The 19,386-nt window shown below is 38.1% G+C and overlaps 1 protein-coding gene across 5 annotated transcripts in view; it reads right to left on the bottom strand.

Annotated features, from left to right (window-relative positions):
- Positions 1-118: 118 nt before the first annotated feature.
- The window catches only part of vps13a (vacuolar protein sorting 13 homolog A), a 43,136-nt gene continuing 23,868 nt past the window's right edge, over positions 119-19,386 (bottom strand). For 2 of the 5 annotated variants that reach the window (XM_085294536.1, XM_085294537.1), the window contains exons 49-76: positions 18,804-18,940; positions 18,332-18,626; positions 18,110-18,214; positions 17,526-17,672; positions 17,091-17,222; positions 16,784-16,917; positions 15,895-15,963; positions 13,754-13,886; positions 12,840-12,897; positions 12,408-12,579; positions 11,653-11,806; positions 11,324-11,470; positions 11,096-11,177; positions 10,926-10,995; positions 10,548-10,662; positions 10,313-10,426; positions 10,061-10,206; positions 9,850-9,931; positions 9,640-9,753; positions 9,403-9,478; positions 8,060-8,223; positions 7,833-7,878; positions 7,431-7,554; positions 7,179-7,293; positions 2,757-2,842; positions 1,851-1,974; positions 1,666-1,740; positions 119-1,564 (exon numbers count right to left, since the gene is read on the bottom strand). In XM_085294536.1, coding sequence (XP_085150662.1) covers positions 1,514-1,564; positions 1,666-1,740; positions 1,851-1,974; positions 2,757-2,842; positions 7,179-7,293; positions 7,431-7,554; positions 7,833-7,878; positions 8,060-8,223; positions 9,403-9,478; positions 9,640-9,753; positions 9,850-9,931; positions 10,061-10,206; positions 10,313-10,426; positions 10,548-10,662; positions 10,926-10,995; positions 11,096-11,177; positions 11,324-11,470; positions 11,653-11,806; positions 12,408-12,579; positions 12,840-12,897; positions 13,754-13,886; positions 15,895-15,963; positions 16,784-16,917; positions 17,091-17,222; positions 17,526-17,672; positions 18,110-18,214; positions 18,332-18,626; positions 18,804-18,940 — 3,267 coding nt within the window. In that variant the 3' untranslated portion in view covers positions 119-1,513. The other 3 variants (XM_085294538.1, XM_085294539.1, XM_085294540.1) reach the window with 3 other exon arrangements.

Genomic DNA, 19,386 nt, shown 5'->3' with positions numbered 1-19,386 from the left:
AAAAAATACAACTGTTTCTTCTATTTATGGTTATTTTCAATAAAGAGATAATTATTTAATAAAGAGTACAAGTCAGGTGCCTGACGTTTTCTTGGTGCGAGGAATAAATGAAGACCGCTTTGAATTCAAAAAACTTTATTGAAAACAGCATGAAAAAGAAAAAGCCACTGCAGTGAATATTTTGCTCCCCGAAAACAAAACGATGTAAATGAAATTGAGTGATATTATATCGTGATGCGCCCAAGACCAAAATCAAATCTTTGAAATATACATCAGAGTAAACAGCAGCTGATAATAATAATTAGCATTCCTTTATTTTCAATATATACCTTTTCTCTGTATAATTCATCAGCATGTTTGGCATTGCATATGTGTGGTATAAAAACATAAAAATCACAAAATTTCATACTGCAAGCTCCTCATAAAGTCTGATGCGAGGATGGATATATACAGATAGACATCATATTAGGTCATATACAGCAAACTGATGCATGTAAGTACAGTATAAAAATAGCATGCATCTCTGACTCACACACTCAACAGTCTTTATTCTGCAATGTATAAAAATAGGAAAAAGAACTTTAAGGATGCACATTTTTTGAATTATGTGTACTATAAAGCCATACTAATTCATATTAGCATGCCTTTTATATAATCCAGTAAAAGAAACAGTGTGCAACATTAAATGTGCTACAACAATTACAGTTAATTTGGCCTCAGTGATACTCGAGGGATTTTTTTCCCCCCCTACCAGTCACTGTTAAGATTGACATTTCTACACCCAAATCCTCCTTTACATCCAGAAATGAAAGTTAAACTGAATCTCTAAAGCTACGGTAGGCAAAAATGTTTTTGGTGTCATTATGAAAGGGGGGGTCAACAATAGCGTTTGTGGGGGAGTGGGAGTCCTCTTCTACCTCTTCTTGGCTCTCTTGGGCAGTGAGAAAGAGGTGGAGGGTTAAGAAAGTTTTCACCCGCTAGAGCCGGGGGTATCCACATGAAGCTCAAGGTCAACAAAAATCCTTTTTTAACTGTGCGTAATGTGCAAAATCCTGCGCTCATCTGGTGGGAGAGACTTGAAACAGAGGTATGAGCTGCAGGTGGAGGCCCGCTCATTCTTTTCCCCTTTCAAAGTTCGTCCAACAGCAGCTTTAATGTGTGTTTGATTAGAACAAGTACATCTAAGGAATCACAATCCTCCATTCGTACAATCCTTCAAGCAGGCAATAACAGAACCTGTTCGTAAACTCCAGACTTAACGTTTTAATAAAGAGAACTATAATAAAAACAAAAAACATGACCAGGTGTAAAATAATGAATGCAAAGCAAAGTGGATGGAAATCAGCAATCTGTCTACATGCACACTGTGTCTTTCAGCCCCGACACACACCGACAGTCCACATCGTTTATTCACTAGTCACACACGGAGGGAAAAAAAAGTAGCATGCAGTAAAGAAAAAAAGGCACTGGCACACACAGAGCTCGTGTGTTTAGCATTTCTCGATCTTCAGAGTCAGTACTTGGGTAAACTCTCTCTTGCATCCTCCAATTTGGTGAGAACCCACTGAAAATAAATAATGACCCAAAGTTAGAACTAATTATTTTCACTAGTCGTGTATCCCGACTGAAAGGAAATATCAGCTTGAGTCCAAATTGCAAACTTACTTTGGCTATCTCTGGAGTTTTGAAGTTTATTATCTTCCCAAACTCTTTGGCATGAAAGACTGACTTCACTCTCTCCTGCAGTGGAAGGCGAGGTTCAGTGCAGAAGTAATAATAATAATAATAATAATAATGAAAAATTTGGGTAGTAAATAATGGTAACATCTTTGTTGTTTGTTTGTTTTTACCTTGGCCTCAATGCGAAGTCGGCGGTCCTCTATAATGGTTGGATCCTTGGTGAACTCTTCAAACAGATACTGCCACTCACAGGTCAGCTGACCAAAAGTGCCTTTGGTCACAAAAAATATTCCCCTGGGAAAAAAAAGATGTGTGTTTAAAAGGAATGAATAAAGAAAAATTTAAACTTTATATTTCAGTTTCTTTATCCCCAAAACAATGATTTCCAGTCATAGGCATTAAAAAAGTAAAAAGACATAAGATGAAGCCAACATGCGAGTGCCTTAAACCTTAATCTGAATGCCACCAGATGGCGATACCTGTGTGGTTGTAAAAAGACTTTTGGTCCTATCTTTGTGAAAACAGCTTCCTGTCTCGACTGTAAACATTTTCCAGCTCAGTTTGTGGGTCAATCATTCATTTTGGTTTAACTGAATTAAAAAAAAAATGGATTTTTGAATAAAACTTCAATATACAGCTTACTATCTCGTTACATCCGTATTTTGGGTTTTATACAGTCTGTGTTACAGTGTGGGCTGCAGCCCCCTGGTGGGCAATGAAGGTACTGTATGTCAGAAGTATGAACTCAAATCTTTACACTAGTTAGAATTGAATTTGAATGTAACGCTGTTAATAGAGAGTCAAGTACAAGAAGTACAGCAGAACATTAAAACAAATGAATGAAAACAAAGGAAAGAATTTTCTTCACAGTTGATCTGAAAGTCTTGGTAGAAATACGCAAATACTATATAAACTTTTACAAAAATTTTAGCATCCAAACTGATTAGAAAAGAAAAAATTATGCATCATTTGAACCATATCTCAGCTCTTGGTCATTATCTCAAGTAAAACACTTTCTTGAACAGAAGAAAACAAACAAAAAAGGGTAAAGAAAACCCCCCAAAAAAACCACTCACCTCTTGGTGATCATGAGAAAGTCAGATTCATTGACTTTAGCATGAGCAAAGTACCTGTAGCTGGCAAAACGTCCATTCTCAATTTTCTAAAAAAAAAAAAGAAAGACTAGAAAAATATCTGTCCAAACAACAACATTGAAAAATACGTCACTGTCTGTCAAAAACTGTATATAAAAGTAAAGGAAGCATGAGCTACCACAGCAAAAACAGTGAATCAGTATCTGCACAATAGTTTCCCTGTAACGAGATTGGAACATGTTGTGGGATTCAGATGCAGGACAGGATGAAACAAAGACGATGGCAGGTGGAAGTTTGAAATGCAAAGACTTTATTAAGAACAAAATATCAGTGAAAGGTTCCAAGTAATGACAAAAAAAACATAACAATGAAGGAAAAAAGTGTGATTATGATGACTTAAAGATGAACACTAATAAGTAAACTAATAAGAAAATGCCTGGTCCACAACAATGGCTTTTAAAAAAAAAAAGCATAAACATTGCACTGTTAACATGCAGCTCTCAGATGACATTTCAGGATATTTAATTGAGAGACCTTTACAACTGCTAGGACTGTGTTTTAGTTTGGACAAGAGGACACAGACTTTCAGACTTTAGTTTTCTGATTAGATCATACGAGTCAGCATGTGTGACCTTCACACAAACCTTCTCCAGCAGGAAACAAATGCATCAACCTTAATCATGAATGGTTAATGGTCATGTGATACGAGGTTTACAGCCAAGTTGGACTTGGCTGAAAAATGGTGGCTGAAATCATTTTTAGTTTGTTGTTGTGGAGCAGGGAAAAAAACAAAAACAAACAAAAAAAGGGTGATGAAAAAAAAAAAAAAAAAAACACAGTTAACAACAAAATATAAAAAATAATAAAATCTTCTAAACCAGTGACACCAGTAATGAAAGTCCCTACTTTGGTTCACTTTAATCTAACCAAACATGATCTCCAAACTTTGAGACAACCCTCCAGCACAGACTACACACAAAACACCAACTCTACAGCTTTCACTTCTGTCACTGCTAGCTGTTTTCACTCATCTCCCTTATCCTCTGAGCCAGATCTACGCCATTCACTGTACGCCACTTGCCTCTGCGGACATGACAGGAGAAAAGTGTGGAGGGTTAGATCAGACGGAAGGTGCGAATCTTTCTGCTGATAAGGCGACTTCAAGGTGAGAACCAAGGAAAAGTCTGAGTGACCTATCAGCAGTGTTCAAATCTGCAGTTTCAGACTTTAAAAGTATGGAGAGTAATATGTCTTAAAAGTGTTACAAATGTGTATGGTATGATCTACAAGTGTAAACTAAGAAATCACACAGGAAGTAGAGATGTCCTAGTTTTCCAGTGGGACTTGAACACAGTGCAAAGTGCACTAAAGGCTTTGCAGGTAAGTGAAAGGTTTTTTTTGTGTAGTTTTAGACATTTGAACGGACAGAAAGTTTTTTAAAAGAGAAAATGATCAGATTTGTGAAGCTGAACTTAAAAAAAATGTGTCTGTAAATTAAACTAATTTTACTTGAGGCCAAATTACTTTGTATGTGTGTGAACTGAAGCACGCATTTGTGAGTCATCGAAAGTTTCACACAATAGAAGTCATTTACAAACAATTTTAAAATATTATATCTGACCTGAAAAGACTAACAAGCATTAAATGCTTTTGGATCTATAAAAATGTAAATGGCTGTAAACTGGATCACAAAGCCCTAATGCAATGGCTTAATTATTGTTTGAGCAGATAAGATAATTATGGTGGACCTAAAAAGATTAAATTTGCCAGACTATCAGTTTAAACAGATCAGAATCCCTCCCAGCTTAGACTGTGATAAGCATTTCCTCTTCTCTCAAAGACACAAGGAAACATTTGGGAACAATCAGGAACACTGTGTTGAAGGCTTTTTAACAAAAGCATAAACATAAAACTGAAGAACCTACTCTGATTTATAGAACTATTACTCTATATGGCCTGGTCCTAATTTAAGCTGAAGGAACAACTCAGTTACTAACACATTACTACACACACGCAAACCTAAGCTGGTAAGACAGAAAGGTGACAAACTGTAGAAAGTCTTGAATGAAGATGAAGTTAGAAACACAAAGATGAGACAGTCAACATGGAGCAGACTGGCAATGATGTGAATCATATGACAAGATTTAAAACTCTTTTTTCAGCTTTAAATTTTGCAGAATCTTTATAAAAAAGCACCAATTTGTCCACTGAAGTTATCTGGCCTCTCTTGTAGGCTGCTTTAATTTATCACCTTTCTGTAAATTTTAGGGAAATTAGGATTTTTACTATTAAACACAATGTGAAACTTCAACCCACTCTATCCAACTCACAGCTAGACAACGTCAACAAAAGGTTAGATAAATATCAGACCTGAAACACATGTAAGCTGCTCTGAAATGTGAAAATATGGAAAACATGATATATTTGGATTATATGCAGACATTCTGTTGATTTCTGGTGTGAAATACAGCAAATATAATCTTTTTTTTTTTAATTTCCTGTACCCTTTTATTCTTCCTTGCAGATTACAAGATTTAACCAATGCCGCTTCCTTTTAACCATAACTTAGTGATATAAAAAAAGAGACATTTTTAATTCTATCCATCTGTAGTGTTCACATTTGTAACAAAGTTGCTGATAAAGGTTCCTTCTGAAAACTTGCATGGACATCCTCATATGCATTAATGATGCACATGGACCAGCCTCAGTTTGTAAGCTATTCTGCAGTCTGGCAGCTTAACCATCGTGTTGAACAGATTTGTCTCTGATTGCTTTCCTGGTTGTCAGTCTTGCATTGACCTCTCATTTCTTAATGGCATCTGAACACTGGGAACACGGTAGCTGAAACCTTTCTACCATTAATGAAGTATCACTTAGCATCAATATCGCATCCTCTGCCAGAAGAAGAGTTTTTCACAACACTGACGAATGACTCACTCAAGACATAAAAGTGAATCAAGTGGGAATGAGGGGCTGCTCATTTTTTACCCACTGGATTGTATTGACTTCTTTTTACTTCAAAAATTAAACAAATATGTAATTTGTCCAGAGACTGCCAAACCTATTCCTACAGGAGTAGTAAAACTTCCCCAAACAACAAAGGCAACCATTTAGGGCAGGGGTCAGCAACCTTTAAGACCCAAAGAGCCATTTGGACCCGGTTTCCACGCAAAACAAAACACTGGGAGCCGCAAATACTTTTTAACATCTAAAAAGAAGATAACACTGTATATATTGTTTTTTTACCTTTATGCTTTGTGTGAACAACTAAGGTGTGTTGCTTATGAAATCCATGAAGTGCTACAGAGAAAATTACATTTTATTTATGTAAATAACACATTTTAAACTCTTAAAGAAATATAACAAAAGGAAAGACACCCTGCTGAACTAAAATGATCCAGCAAACAAAAACTGTTGTGAGCCGCCACCCTTATATCGCCTTTGGGCTTTTGGAGCCTTGACCTGACTTTTAAAAAAAATAATTGGAAAAAAGCACTATGCTGCTAAAAATGAAAAGTAGATAATTACAAAATTCCGCCTAAATATGTATTTTACCTGGTTAATGTGTGTGGCGGGGCGTGGTCTGCAGCGCCGCTGCAGGGGAGGCGGACGCACCTGAGCGGCACCCGCAATCACGCCTCGCCGCCTTAACGTCGACCGTGTGTGAAAAGTGGTCAATAAAGAGATGCTGAAAAGCGTGTTCATGGAAACATCGTCGGGTCTGCCGTGATATGTTTACAATGGGACTTCTGCTCCTGAACCTCTACGCACAGCGTCTGCAAATCGGGGCTGTATGAAGTCACTTTCATCTTTACGCAGGACTGTAAGCTGTCATCTGTGAGGCGTGAGCAGTGTTTGTTTTTAACATAGTTCACGGTGGAGCTGCTGATGTGGATCCGAAGATCCATAATTGGCCTCGGTTGAAAGTCTCAATAAATGAATGGTGTTTCGGCGGGTACACCAGCTTCCGCGAATGTGACGCTTATTTTAAGCGATGAAAAAAATAATAGAATATAATTTTATTTTTATATTTCATTATTACAATAATCTTCCGATTTAGAACTACAAGTTAAAAAAGAACTAACATAAATAAAATACACTTCAGCTAAATACTTCTAATTTATTTTCCCAAACCACATGGAGCCGCACTATAAGGACTAAAGAGCCGCGTGCGGCTCCGGAGCCACAGGTTGCCGACCCCTGATTTAGGGCATCCAACACAGCTAAGAAAATCAGTCAAATAAGTTTGAAATGCAAAGATAATGACACCACATCACAGTAAAGATAAAACAACTTTAAAAATTAAATGACATGAATGCAATATTGTTAACAGAGTTTTCCATCTTTGTAAAAACTGGGAATGACTGTAAAAAGGTGATGATGGAGAGGGGTTTTTTGTCTTACCTGAAGCATCTGACTGCCGAGGCCTTCCAGCTCCTTATATGGTCGTATGACACCATCCTCGTGGATGAAGCGAGGAGGACGTAGAGACTGAACATCTTGTGAAGTCTCTGCTGCCCTATATCGAGATATTTGCATTTGGAAACGCACACCTTCACACAACTCAGGGCATAAACAAATTCAAACAGGACCTATCATATTACACACTGATGCGGCAAGTGCACAATCACATAGCACAGACAGAAATAACTGTACCTCTTGATCCCTTGGAAAGTGCTGCTGGCCATGTCAATAATGCCTCCTGTTGGTCGAGCTACTGCACCAACCAAACCTTTTCCAACACCTTTAAAAAAGCCCGCTGCCCCCTCTTTCTGGGCCCCTGCATAATAACACAAACACTGCAGCTTAAGTTCAAAGATCTTCACGGCCAAATGTCAAGTGTTCAATGGAAACACACTAACAGAACACGTAGTTTTTTTTATGCCCTTATTTTATTGGACTAACATGTTTATACTTGACTAACAGAACACGTAGTTTTTTTATGCCCTTATTTTATTGGACTAACATGTTTATACTTGACTAACAGAACACGTAGTTTTTTTATGCCCTTATTTTATTGGACTAACATGTTTATACTTGTGGTCAGACTCATCTTACCTTTAATAGGTTTGGTAACGATCCCTGTGATCCCACTGACAAATCCCTGTGGGAAAAGGAAGATAACACTGCAGAATAAATGACTCATTACAGCCGTGCATTTTCTTTCAGACTAGTTTGCAGTGTTGTTGTTGCTAGTCTTACTACTTCCTACATCCTGCATTAACTGCGTGTTTCCTGCTGATAAACAGAGAGGAGCAACTTAAAAACCAAACAGTTTTACATACAGACACCAGTCCTTTTCCACCCCTGGTCAGCCCCTCTCTCAGACCGCTGGGCTGTTTGTTCATAGCTTCTCGTCTCTTCTGCTGGTACTCTTCATCCATTGTCATCGCTGCGACACCCTTTGCCATGGCACCTGTTATCCTGGAGGCTGCACCTGCAATACCGCCTGAACAACAAACATGATTCGTTACCTGAGAATATTTTTTAATATATCTTAAATGTTCATGTCAAAATTGTGTCAGTGAAAATCTGAAATTTTAAGGGCTCCAACATGTTGCTAAAAAGTCTCAGATGTGTAATGAAACAGCCACAGTTCACTGTTAAAGGCAATATAATGCTGAAATTTAACAGATATAACACTATATTAAAAACACATGCAGTAAAACGACAAATGCTCAGTTATTACACTTTTCAAATTACAGCCCTATATAGCAGCCATGAACCCATCCCAGTCAATCAACGTGTATAATGACAGCAGATAAAGTGAGGACAGCGTGCAGGGCTGTACAAACTCTTTAACGACCTTCATTTCTTTTTATTTATTTTTTTCATGTGGTGATGAGCGATAATTCTCCGAGCTTTATTAAGTTTTTTGTTGGACATTTACTGCTTTTTAACTCATTTTCAATCTAGTTTCAGATTTTCACAGGATTATTTTTAACATCTGATAAACTTCTTAACACTGATGTCAAACATATAATGACACCAGGCTAAAGGGATGAATCATTATTGTTTCTACACATAATGGACACTTTCAATTAAATTTTATTTTTAACCAGTTTGTTACCAGCAGCCTCTCACAAAAAGCAAATGATTTGCTCAATCTATGAAACATGGCAATGATAACACAGTTTGACAGACATAAAATAGCTGAAAACAAGTGAAGGAAACTGGACAGTTGGGAGGGACAAAGAAAGAAGTGGCAGGTCTAAAAGGCATGCCTCCACTTAGGTGAAGCAGTGCTCAGACTCAACATAAGTGAAGCAGTGTGGGATCATCTTTACAGAAAACAGAACAAAAGGCAACCAGCATCTAAGGAAGAGCTTTGAATGTCCTTCTAGAAGCCTGAAGAACTATTCCTGAAGACAAGGAAGCTGAGTAAGAGAGTTCAGGATGTGATAAAGAATTGTAAAAACTGTTTTTGCTGTACATACTGTATTTCAAAATACAAAGAAATGAGTGCAAGACTTTTGCACAACACTGTACTTAAATTTAAAATAAAAGATAAATTAAACATAATTAATTTTTGAATTAGAAATTCCAGTGATTATTTAGCAGTTTTGACCTGATCCTGTTGAGCTAAGGCTGACTCTGTATTACCCCTTTAACACCATTTCATGCTTACCTACAGCTCCTCCCACCAGCGCCTTAACCCCAAGAGCCATTCCTTCAACAAACTCCTCAGGGCCCTGGATGGCTCCCTAGAAGAAAAAAAAAAGAACAGTTATTGTGAATGTTAACCTGAATCCAATGTGGCCATATTTTCTAAATTACACAACGTAACTATTCACAGGTTTTATAACGCACTTCAAAGCTAAAAGACCCAGTTGAACTTGTCAATAATTTTATTGGATATCATTACCTGATAGGGCTCATAAAAGAAAGCCTCCACCCCTTCTGACAATCCTCTGATCAGTCCAAATGGGTTTCCAAGAACATCGAGGCCCAGCACCAGCACATACATCTGCTTAATAGCCTTGAGATACACATAGGTGGAAAATCAAAATATCAAAACAAAAGAAGACAAGACAAATTGTCACTTGTCTGGTTTCATTGTGCTTGTATGTATTACCTGCTTAGAATAATGTCTGAGGACCTCCCACTGGAGCTGCTGAGTGGTGTAGAACTGGTAGGTCAATTCAAAAAAGGCCAGCCTGAAATAAATGTCACATTCAGCCAAGAAGCAGGGTTGGAATCACCAAGAACAAGTCACATGGAAGTAATTTAATGCTAATGGATGGCACATGCATGCTGTGTATTTGAGCCTTTTTCTGTATTCATACTTGAAGACAACATCCTGCACATCAGTGAGCGTCGCGCCGATACTCTTTAGCAACAGATTTAGCGACTGCACAGGGATCAGTTCCGAATCTCTCTTCTGCTTCAAGCCATCCTCTCCGCCTGTGCTCAGAGAGAAACTCAGGTGCAGCTGACAAAAAGCACAAAAACATCAGCAGGCGTTACTATGGCAACGGAGAAATCGCAGAGATCAGTTCAGACACTATTTGTTTGACAGAAACTGCATTCGCACACACCTTAATGGGGGAAATGTGGAAGTACTCGTAGAGGCTGATGGGAGATTTGTCAGCAGCAGAGACATGGTTCAGTTCTGTCTTTATGTTCATTATGTCCTTTTCAAACAGTTCCACCTGGAGCATCAGGAGAAAGGCACAACAGCTGTTGAGTTAACTGAATTACTGACTAACTGAATAATCATAACGCATTCTGAACAGAAAGGTAACGTTGTGTGTGTCAATGCGTGTAGCCGACCTCCTGTTCTGCGCTCGTTATGCTGTCGTTCTCTAGGGAGAACAGCTCCAGGATGGCGTACAGGAAGCCCAGATCAAGTTTTAGATCCATCTCCTGAATTAAAACCACAAAGTACCTGAGGCGAACAGAAATCAGGACTTAGACGAGTATAAATGAGAGCAAATTTTAGGAGTTAAACTTTCGGTTAACAGAGAATTGTAAGATTTCAGCTCACCCAAATATATTATTGGTCTTAAAAAGGACAAATAATACATTTATTTGTCTGGTAGATCATAATCTACCAGGTAGATCATGATCCTGACCTCCATATACAATAACAATGAATATCAGCTAGAAAAACATAATTTGAGGAGACAGTGAGAAAAGAAAAACAATTACTTGATGCGTGAGATGTCAGAGTGCCCCGCTGCTCGGGTAACAATGCTGATATCAGTTAGAGGTTTGGGTTCTGTGGAAAAATATGTATAGAGTATGATAATAAAGACGAAAGAGCTAAAATAGTCTATTATTGTAAATAAACAGATAACAAAAAACCTGCATTAACAGACCTGTCTCCATGGCGACAGACTTTGGCAGTTTCACGGGGTAAAAAACGTAAGGGAAGATGGCCCCAGGTAGCTGATTCTGGATCTGTAGAAGGAAAGGACACAGGTCTGTTTAGTGCACAGACCAAACAGAGCTACACAGCTACGAAAAGGCAATTAAGAAAAGCCTTTAGCTAACTTGCTTGATCTTCTTTTTCAATAATTATTGTAAATTGAATAAAATTTTTTCACCTGTATCCGGTGAACTTGGATACGATAGGCGCTCTGTCGTGGTGAAATGCTGTACTCCACCTTCACACCCGGCAAGAAGTGCCTCCTAAGAGGAGCATCACATGGCTTCATTATCTGCATGTCCTGGCCAGTGGGATTAAAGAACACCTGGGAGACAATGACAAAAAAAATTCAACAGTAATGATAATTATCCCATTATCATGTGCAATTTCAAATCCAGTTTTATGAACGAGTTTACATGCTATGTGGATAATCTAAAACCAACTATTTTCATTTGCTTTTATCCACCATTTTCATATGACAGAATAAAACTAATTGCAATATTTAACCTGAAAGCCGTTTTCCAGATCGAAAATTGCCTTGTCTACGGCCCCAGATTCCTGGTAGTCTTTGAACTTGTCCTCCATAATTTCAGCTTCTTTAATGGTCAGAGGCTTCCATCGACTCTTCTTCTTAGGTTTGAATTCCCACACAACATCAGAGCTTAAATAAAAGAGGAAAGAAATGAAAGTCTCAGATTAGTTAAGCAAGAAAACATAATTTATAGATAAAAATTTATACACTCACTTTGTTAGGTACACCTGTTGAACTGCTCGTTAAACCAGCTATCTAATGTGTACATCAAAAGGCGCTTTTAAAAAAAATAAATAAATAAATTTTAGGAGTGTAGAGATGGTCATAACGACCTGCTGCATTTCACACCTAGCATCAAAATAAAAAACACAGGATTTAAGTGATTATTGTTGTCAGATGGTGCCACACTGCTGATCTACTTGGACTTTCCCACGAAACCATCTCTAGGTTTTTCAGAGAATGGTCTTGAAAAAACAAACAAAACAAAAAACAACTGAAAATATAAAATGTCTTGTTAATCCCAGAGGCAGGAGCAGAATGATCGACTCCTTCCACCTCATAAAAAGGCAGGAATAACTCCAATAAGCACTTGATTTAACCAAGATCTGCAGATGAACATTTCTGAGTGCAGAACAAGGCTTGAAACAGATGGGCTACATGGCACCTGCAAATTAGAGTTTACTTTAATTCTACTTTAACTATTTATTAAGCAAACACAAAAGCGCAGCACCTTGTGATCCCAATGAAGGCAACCTCTTGGTTGGTGCTGTTGTTCACCAGCGATAGGCCCACATGCCGTAGTGTCAGGATGATTTCCTGTTGAGCAACCTGCACCTTCTCATTGTCACAGAGCATCTTGAAGACCCGTCGCTCCTCAGTGAACAGCACAACACGCTGGAGACCTTAGAACAGATAAATAAAATAAATAACACACATTTCTTTTGTAACCCAAAGGAAAGTTGTTGTTCATTACCATTACAAAATGAATCAGGGATAAATAAAACCTTAGAAATGAGTCAGACTTGCAGTTCATAACGCCAACATCCTGCCAGAAAACTGTGTTTTTTAATATATATATATATTTTTTAACAGTTCTAGAGATTATATTACTACAATATGGCAACAATTAAGCACTGGCAGATTTTAGATCATTCAACTTTACCTTCATAAAAGGAAATCACAAAAAGTTTGCCCTCCTTGTTTACGTCCTCTCGCAGGTCCTAAAAGACAAAGCGTATAAACTTCAGTATCTTTAATCTTTATTTAGATACTCTTCCATCGAAAGGAGCCAGCTGAGGTGGTTCGGCCATCTGACATGGATGCCTCCTGGGCGAGGTGTTCCGGGCATGTCCCACCAGGAGGAGGCCCCGGGGCAGACCCAGGACACGCTGGAGAGATTATATCTCTCGGCTGGCCTGGGAACGCCTTGGTATTCCCCCGGATAAGCTGGAGGAGGTGGCTGGGGAGAGGGAGGTCTGGGCTTCTCTGCTTAGGCTGCTGCCCCCGGGACCCGGCCCCGGATAAAGCGGAAGAAGATGGATGGATGGATGATCCAGATTTACATGATCTGTATCTATACAGTTTTAAACTAAAGGTAATCAAATTTATGAACGATTCATCACCACCAATAACATATTTACAGTTATTAACAATGAATTTGCAAAGGTGATACTACTTTACTACTTTTTATTATCTATATATATTCACGGGTTACTGTAAGGTGTGAAGTACATGAATAGGTGCAAAAAGTCTCAGCAGTCACAGGGTATCTAAAAACCAGCAGGTTCACATTCAGTAAGCTCATAATTACCTGCTTTCGCAAACAGTACAGCCTTTTTTCCCCCTCAGGATTTCATTTATGAATGAACCTATGATAGACTTTTAATATGCAAATCTTAAAGTAAAGCCAGCCTAATCAAATTTATACCTAAGACAGCAAATACTGCTTTTTTTTAAAAATACGTTCAGCAGAAACTGATTTTATTTGGGAAATGTAAGATATTTGTTTTTGGGGGAAAAAAGGATTACTGATAAACATTATTATTCAGACAGTTATTATTCTGACACGTGCAGTACCTCTTCACTCTTTAGTGTCCCAGAGTAAGTGCTGCATTTCCAGGAGAGCGCTCGTGACCCAGTGGGCTCAGTCCAGGTGTAGTACACAGCTTTCCCAGCCTCCAGCTCCTCATGCTCCGCCTTTTTCTGAGAGCTGCATGTACACAAACCCACCAAGACAGACACATGCCGTATGTATCAGCAACATGAGTTAAAGCTACCAAAAATGAAACAAAGCAAAACAATTATTGACTTTGAAAATACAACAGAGCCCCTCCACCACAATCAAGGACCATGCCAGCAATCATTTTCTCTGAGTTGTCTCTCAGCCTGCAGCAGCAATTTTCATCAAAAGACAGAAATATGTCACCCAGAGGTCCCCAAATTCCTGGAAATAAAAGGCTCAAATATGCACGTTCACATATTAGTGAGGATTCTGAAACAAATATTCAATGGATCATAAAATGAAGACTGAAGGAAGAAGTGGCGAAGCTGGAATCTACAAAAGGGTATAAAAAGCACTAGTCGACAGCACTACAGGAAGAAGCAGGTGGTGTGATTCCTTTGGAGGAATCCCATCCAGTCAGCAGCATTCACATTTTTCTATAAGATCATAACACAGATGAAAGCAACACTGAGTAAATGGCTTAAGATTTGTATTCTGCTCCTTTAGATCTGTGTAAATTTCCGGTAGATCAGTAAAAAAAAATAACTGGGTAATGGTGTAGGTCTTTTATAAATAGAAAACTGAAACTGTGACAGTCAGTGGCATTATGTTATGTACAGTGGAACCCCGACTTACGAATACCCCGTTCCACGAAAAATTCAAGTTACGAAGGCACTGAACGGCAATATTTCTGCCCGTGTTACGAAATCCGCTGGCTCTGATTGGCTGAGCCTACAATGCCCACAATGCCTTCCGAATCATGTGACAACCCCTTGGCTTCTGTACTTGTGCTTCGCTGTTCCACTTGAATGACGTATTGTTGTTCTAGTTAGCAATTAGCCTATCGTTCAGCATCGCCTCACTCAAAAGGCGCAATGGGTGCTTCGACTTACGAAAATTTTTGACCTACGACTTACCCTTGGGAACGAATTAATTTCGTAAGTCGGGGTTCCACTGTACTTAAAAAACAGAGTTTGAATATGGCAGAAGTAGGCCATGATATACACTAAAAGGAAATATTGAAAGTACAGTGATTCCTAAATACAACTAATATAACTTTAGTTAAGGGAGCAGAGTACAGAGGCAAACTAGAATCAGAGCTCAAAGGATCTTTTTTATACTTCAGTTTATCTACACTCATCCATCTGACCACACTCTGCACTCAAATGAACCATTAATGTAACATCGAGAACAAACCATGATTAGCTGCTGCATCGTTTGCATATTTAGTTAACTCTGGTTAATGATTGGAGACATCTTCGTGATATACTTGATCCTTCCTCTTGGCTTCGCCCACATTCCCTCTTTCATTTTTTTATATACCCACTGTTTTACTTACTTATGTGAATTGTATAAGAGAAGCTATAAAGAAATTTGAAGTCCCACACCTACAAAACTGTGGTTTCTATAGGTCTCGAAATCTGCTGCCAGAGATCAGACACCTAAATATTTTTGGAACATCAGGTATTCATCATTCTATGTTAACCTGAGCTATGCTCCTACAAGTCAACATGCAAAGAGCCACGGTACCAGATAATGAGTCCGAAATTTTTCAAAGACCTAGCTCAATTATTTTTCTAGACGATGGCATTTTAAATCTAGCCTTCAAAAAATGATGTTAGAAAAATGTCTAAAAACACCCCTACCTTCTTCTATTTTTTTAACTAATGACAGACTTGAGGTTTTGCTAAACTCTTTCCACTGGATTTTTTTAGGCAAAGCTTAGATGATCCTGTGGGAGCTAATATGAAACCACCCATGCGTTACTCATAGTGCAGTTTAAATAACCAAATGTACTGATGTGTGTTTAAATTGTTTTTCTTTTACCTTTGTCAAAGTTTACTAGACTGATTACTTCCTATAGGAAATAACTTTTCTCTGGTGATGACAATGTAACTACACTGATGGTTCTCTTTTGTAATTCCTGTTCCTCATTTCTATCTTTATTTTGAGTTCAGAGTTTGTCAGAGGAGTTTCCCTTTTTCATATTTTCTACCTGTCCTCCTCCACTGAGAAGGAGAGGTCAAGTATCTCGTCAGCCACCCACGAGGATTCTGTCCGGACACTGCATGACCCACAACACACAAACAAACTGCTATCAGCAAAAATAATCACAGGCAATTATTATTAACTTAACTGTTTGAGGCAACTGGAACAGAAGAACAATATTGTTACTCAACAAATATGCAAAGACACATGTCAATAAAACATGGAAATGGAAATGTTTTGCGTGACGAAACCTGTAAAATTAATGGCTGCTGTTCATAAAACGGATAAAAACAAGACACAGAAATAACTAGAACACTAAGAAAAGGTTTTATAAGTACATTTGCCACAAAAATATCCTACTTCTGGATAGAGCACCTAATATTAGGGTGAATGTGGCACACACAAAAAATCTAACTGAAAAGAAACATTTTGCATTTTGAAAGTATTTCAAAAACACAGTTACAGACAACACCAAAGATCTACACTAATGCTAACAAACAGTATGACAGAATATTTAAAAAAACAACAACACTTTAACTAAACACTGAAAGTCCCTAGGAAACAGAATTTCATAAAAACAGTTTAAACCTCAGTGACAGGGGCCTAGAGGCCAGTTTGCAACCCTCTGGCAACCCCTAGTTGCTAAGGACAACCGGTTGACAAATGGTTGATGGAGGTTTTTGGCTGTAGCTGAGTGAAATCAGTTGCAAAGATAGTGCTCAACAAATACCCACGTTGTGATTGCTTTGTTCACTAGTAAGCTGTTATGGTTGCAAATGGTCTGAATGGAAAACACCAACTTTTCTGCAAACAATTGCTGTTAGTGAAACCTAAAAAAAAACAAACCTAAAACATTTTCTATATTTCCTTTTAACTGTGCCCCTTGGTTCTCTCACCTCTGATGGAACTGAAGAGTCTGATTTTTAGTGTGGTTGATGATGAGGAAAGGGGCTGCGCCATCATGGTAGTCAGAAAATTGAATAGTGGCCGAGTGTTCCGACAGATTCATGTCTACTATAATCCCACCCGCCTACACAAAAGAAACAAGCAACAGTCTGAAAGCCGTAATACAAAAAGGCATGTGTGTGAAAATCATGTTAATCACCTCAATTACACATTATGTAAAAAAACAAACAAACAAACAAACAAAAACAAACTTATATGCACACACAAATATTATTAACTATGTGCATTTCTGCTTACTTTGTTGTCCAGATGTAGCAATAAGCAGTTCTCTGGTCGTTTGAAGTCGATAGTCACTGGAGGCGATAAGGAAGCTTCTACTTTAATTTTAAGCTTCTTAGTGTCACTCTCAGGCCAGAAAGGGATGGCTGACTAAATGTGAGGAAAAAAAAAACAATATGCTAAATGCTTCTTGTCAGATTATCAGTAGGTAAATACATTTTAAAACTTTATCAAGACATGATCTTTAAATAAAGCATTTTTATGCACAAGAAACCTTTAGTCACATTAAATTTATAGAAATCAATAAGCACACATGTTCAGTTGTTACATCACACCTATTTATAAAGTTAAATGTAAGAATACCCAGGATCTTGTGTCTATGATATACTCAAACCAAAACCAAGACCTTAACCTGCATTGTTCAAAAAGAGAAAAATCTGAACAGGCTCTGACCTCTTCTGGTTTTGCCTCAGTCCAAGTTTCTTGCCCGTCTTCGCATATGAACACACTGTGCTTAGTTCTGTTGACCAGCATGTAGAAGGGCACAAAGGTCACAATGCGGGTCAGACTGAAACTGCTTGCATCGATCTTCACACCGACCTGAAATAAGACAGAGAATAAGACAGACATATTACATAAAAAAGTACATATCCAATACACCTGCCTCTTTGGATCCTCTGCCTCCATCTCACCCTATCCCTCATCTACTTTCCCTCTCAACATTTTCACCATTCCACCTGCCTTCCTCTCATCCACACAAATGGATTTGGTCTTTCTCCCACTGACTATCATTCCTCTTCTCTCCATAGCATGCTTCCACCTCTTCCCTACTCTCATTGTAGATCAAAATGCCATCTGCAAACATCACAGTCCACGCCAACTCCTGCCTGACCTCATCTGTCAACCTGTCCATCTCCAGTGCAAACAAGAAGCGGCTCAGAGCCAATCCCTGACTATCCCACTTTTTCTTCGCCAACCTCTTCCTTTACATATTTTTTTCACATTTTTATATAAAGAGATAAAATTTCAAATCTTACCAGATAATCTTTGAATCTGCCTTTGCATTTCACATCCCCGTGGCTCCCAACTGTGTCCAGAGAGAATTCATCAGATAGTTCACTTTCTGAGATCATAAGACGAACCTGGGGGAGGAAATAATTTAATCTAATAAATGTACTGAACCACTGGGACCACTGTGAACAATAATCAAACATGTTTCTTTTAAAGAGCTTTCAGTAAGACTGACTTAAAATAAATACCTTATTGTTTCGCAAGAAGTACCGAGGCTTGAATGAAAAGAGCAACGGCATCTTGTAGTCCATGGGATGTTTGCGGTGAATGTCATCAGCCTTGTACTGCAACAACCTGTCCGTCTTATTTATCATCCAGTACGGTGAATGGATAGCAACCACCATCTGCCCCAGATCATATTTAACATGAACTGCTATATCCAGCTCAGCCCTCTTCCTCTCCACTGCATCTCCATCTTCGTCTGCATCCTCTCTTAGAGACTTGAACACAATGAAGGTGATCTCTTCCTGATCACTGTTGAGTCTGTACAAGACAATAATTGTTTGTTTGTATCAGAAATGTGAAACAATTTAATGGAGACTGCATGTCTCTCCTATAAATATAACTATGCATCAGAATTTTTTTGTCATGTTATTTAAGATCAGCATACAATAAATAGAAAAAATGTGTCAATAACAAAAAAAAGAGATTAAGTCACACCTATATACAGAAGACCAATCCTGAGCCAAGTACTCAATCAAGCGAAGATCAAGACTTGACTGGTTGATGACTCCAGTGTGAAGCTGAGCAGAGTGACCAGGGTCCAAAGTAGCCTCAGGTGCAGAGATTCCACTGTTCTGTTGAGCAACAGGATGAAGAAAACAAAAGGTGTCTCTGCATTTGAAACTTCTACCTTGCTGCTTTCAGTTCATGCCAACTTGTAAAGAAAATACAATGGTTGGAAAAAAAAAAGTCCCCAGTTACTTAAATTAAGATAACAGAGTTCCATATTACACATTTTTGCTATATTTTTTTCCAAGTATAAAATGAGACATTTTAAATATCTAAATGTGAGTGAATTTTCTTATCTTTCAGTTAAAATTTCTAAACAGAAATGCCAGCATTGGACAAAACTAGGTTTATTAACTATTGCTTGTTTTTTGGGTTTTTTTGCTGCATAGAGTCAACAGATTTTTTTCCTATTTTGGATTAATGGAATGAATATATTTACTTCAAGTTACCATGTAGGAAGCTGAAAATGTCATATATAACTAGTCTTCTGCAGCTTAATGTTACAGAAGTC

The sequence above is a fragment of the Mchenga conophoros genome, linkage group LG12 (assembly GCF_057382185.1).
Source record: "Mchenga conophoros isolate Kocher_MC1m ecotype Shallow Benthic linkage group LG12, M_conophoros_male_GT1.1, whole genome shotgun sequence".
Classification (NCBI taxonomy): domain Eukaryota; kingdom Metazoa; phylum Chordata; class Actinopteri; order Cichliformes; family Cichlidae; genus Mchenga; species Mchenga conophoros.
This window is presented reverse-complemented; position numbering and strand designations above follow the sequence as displayed.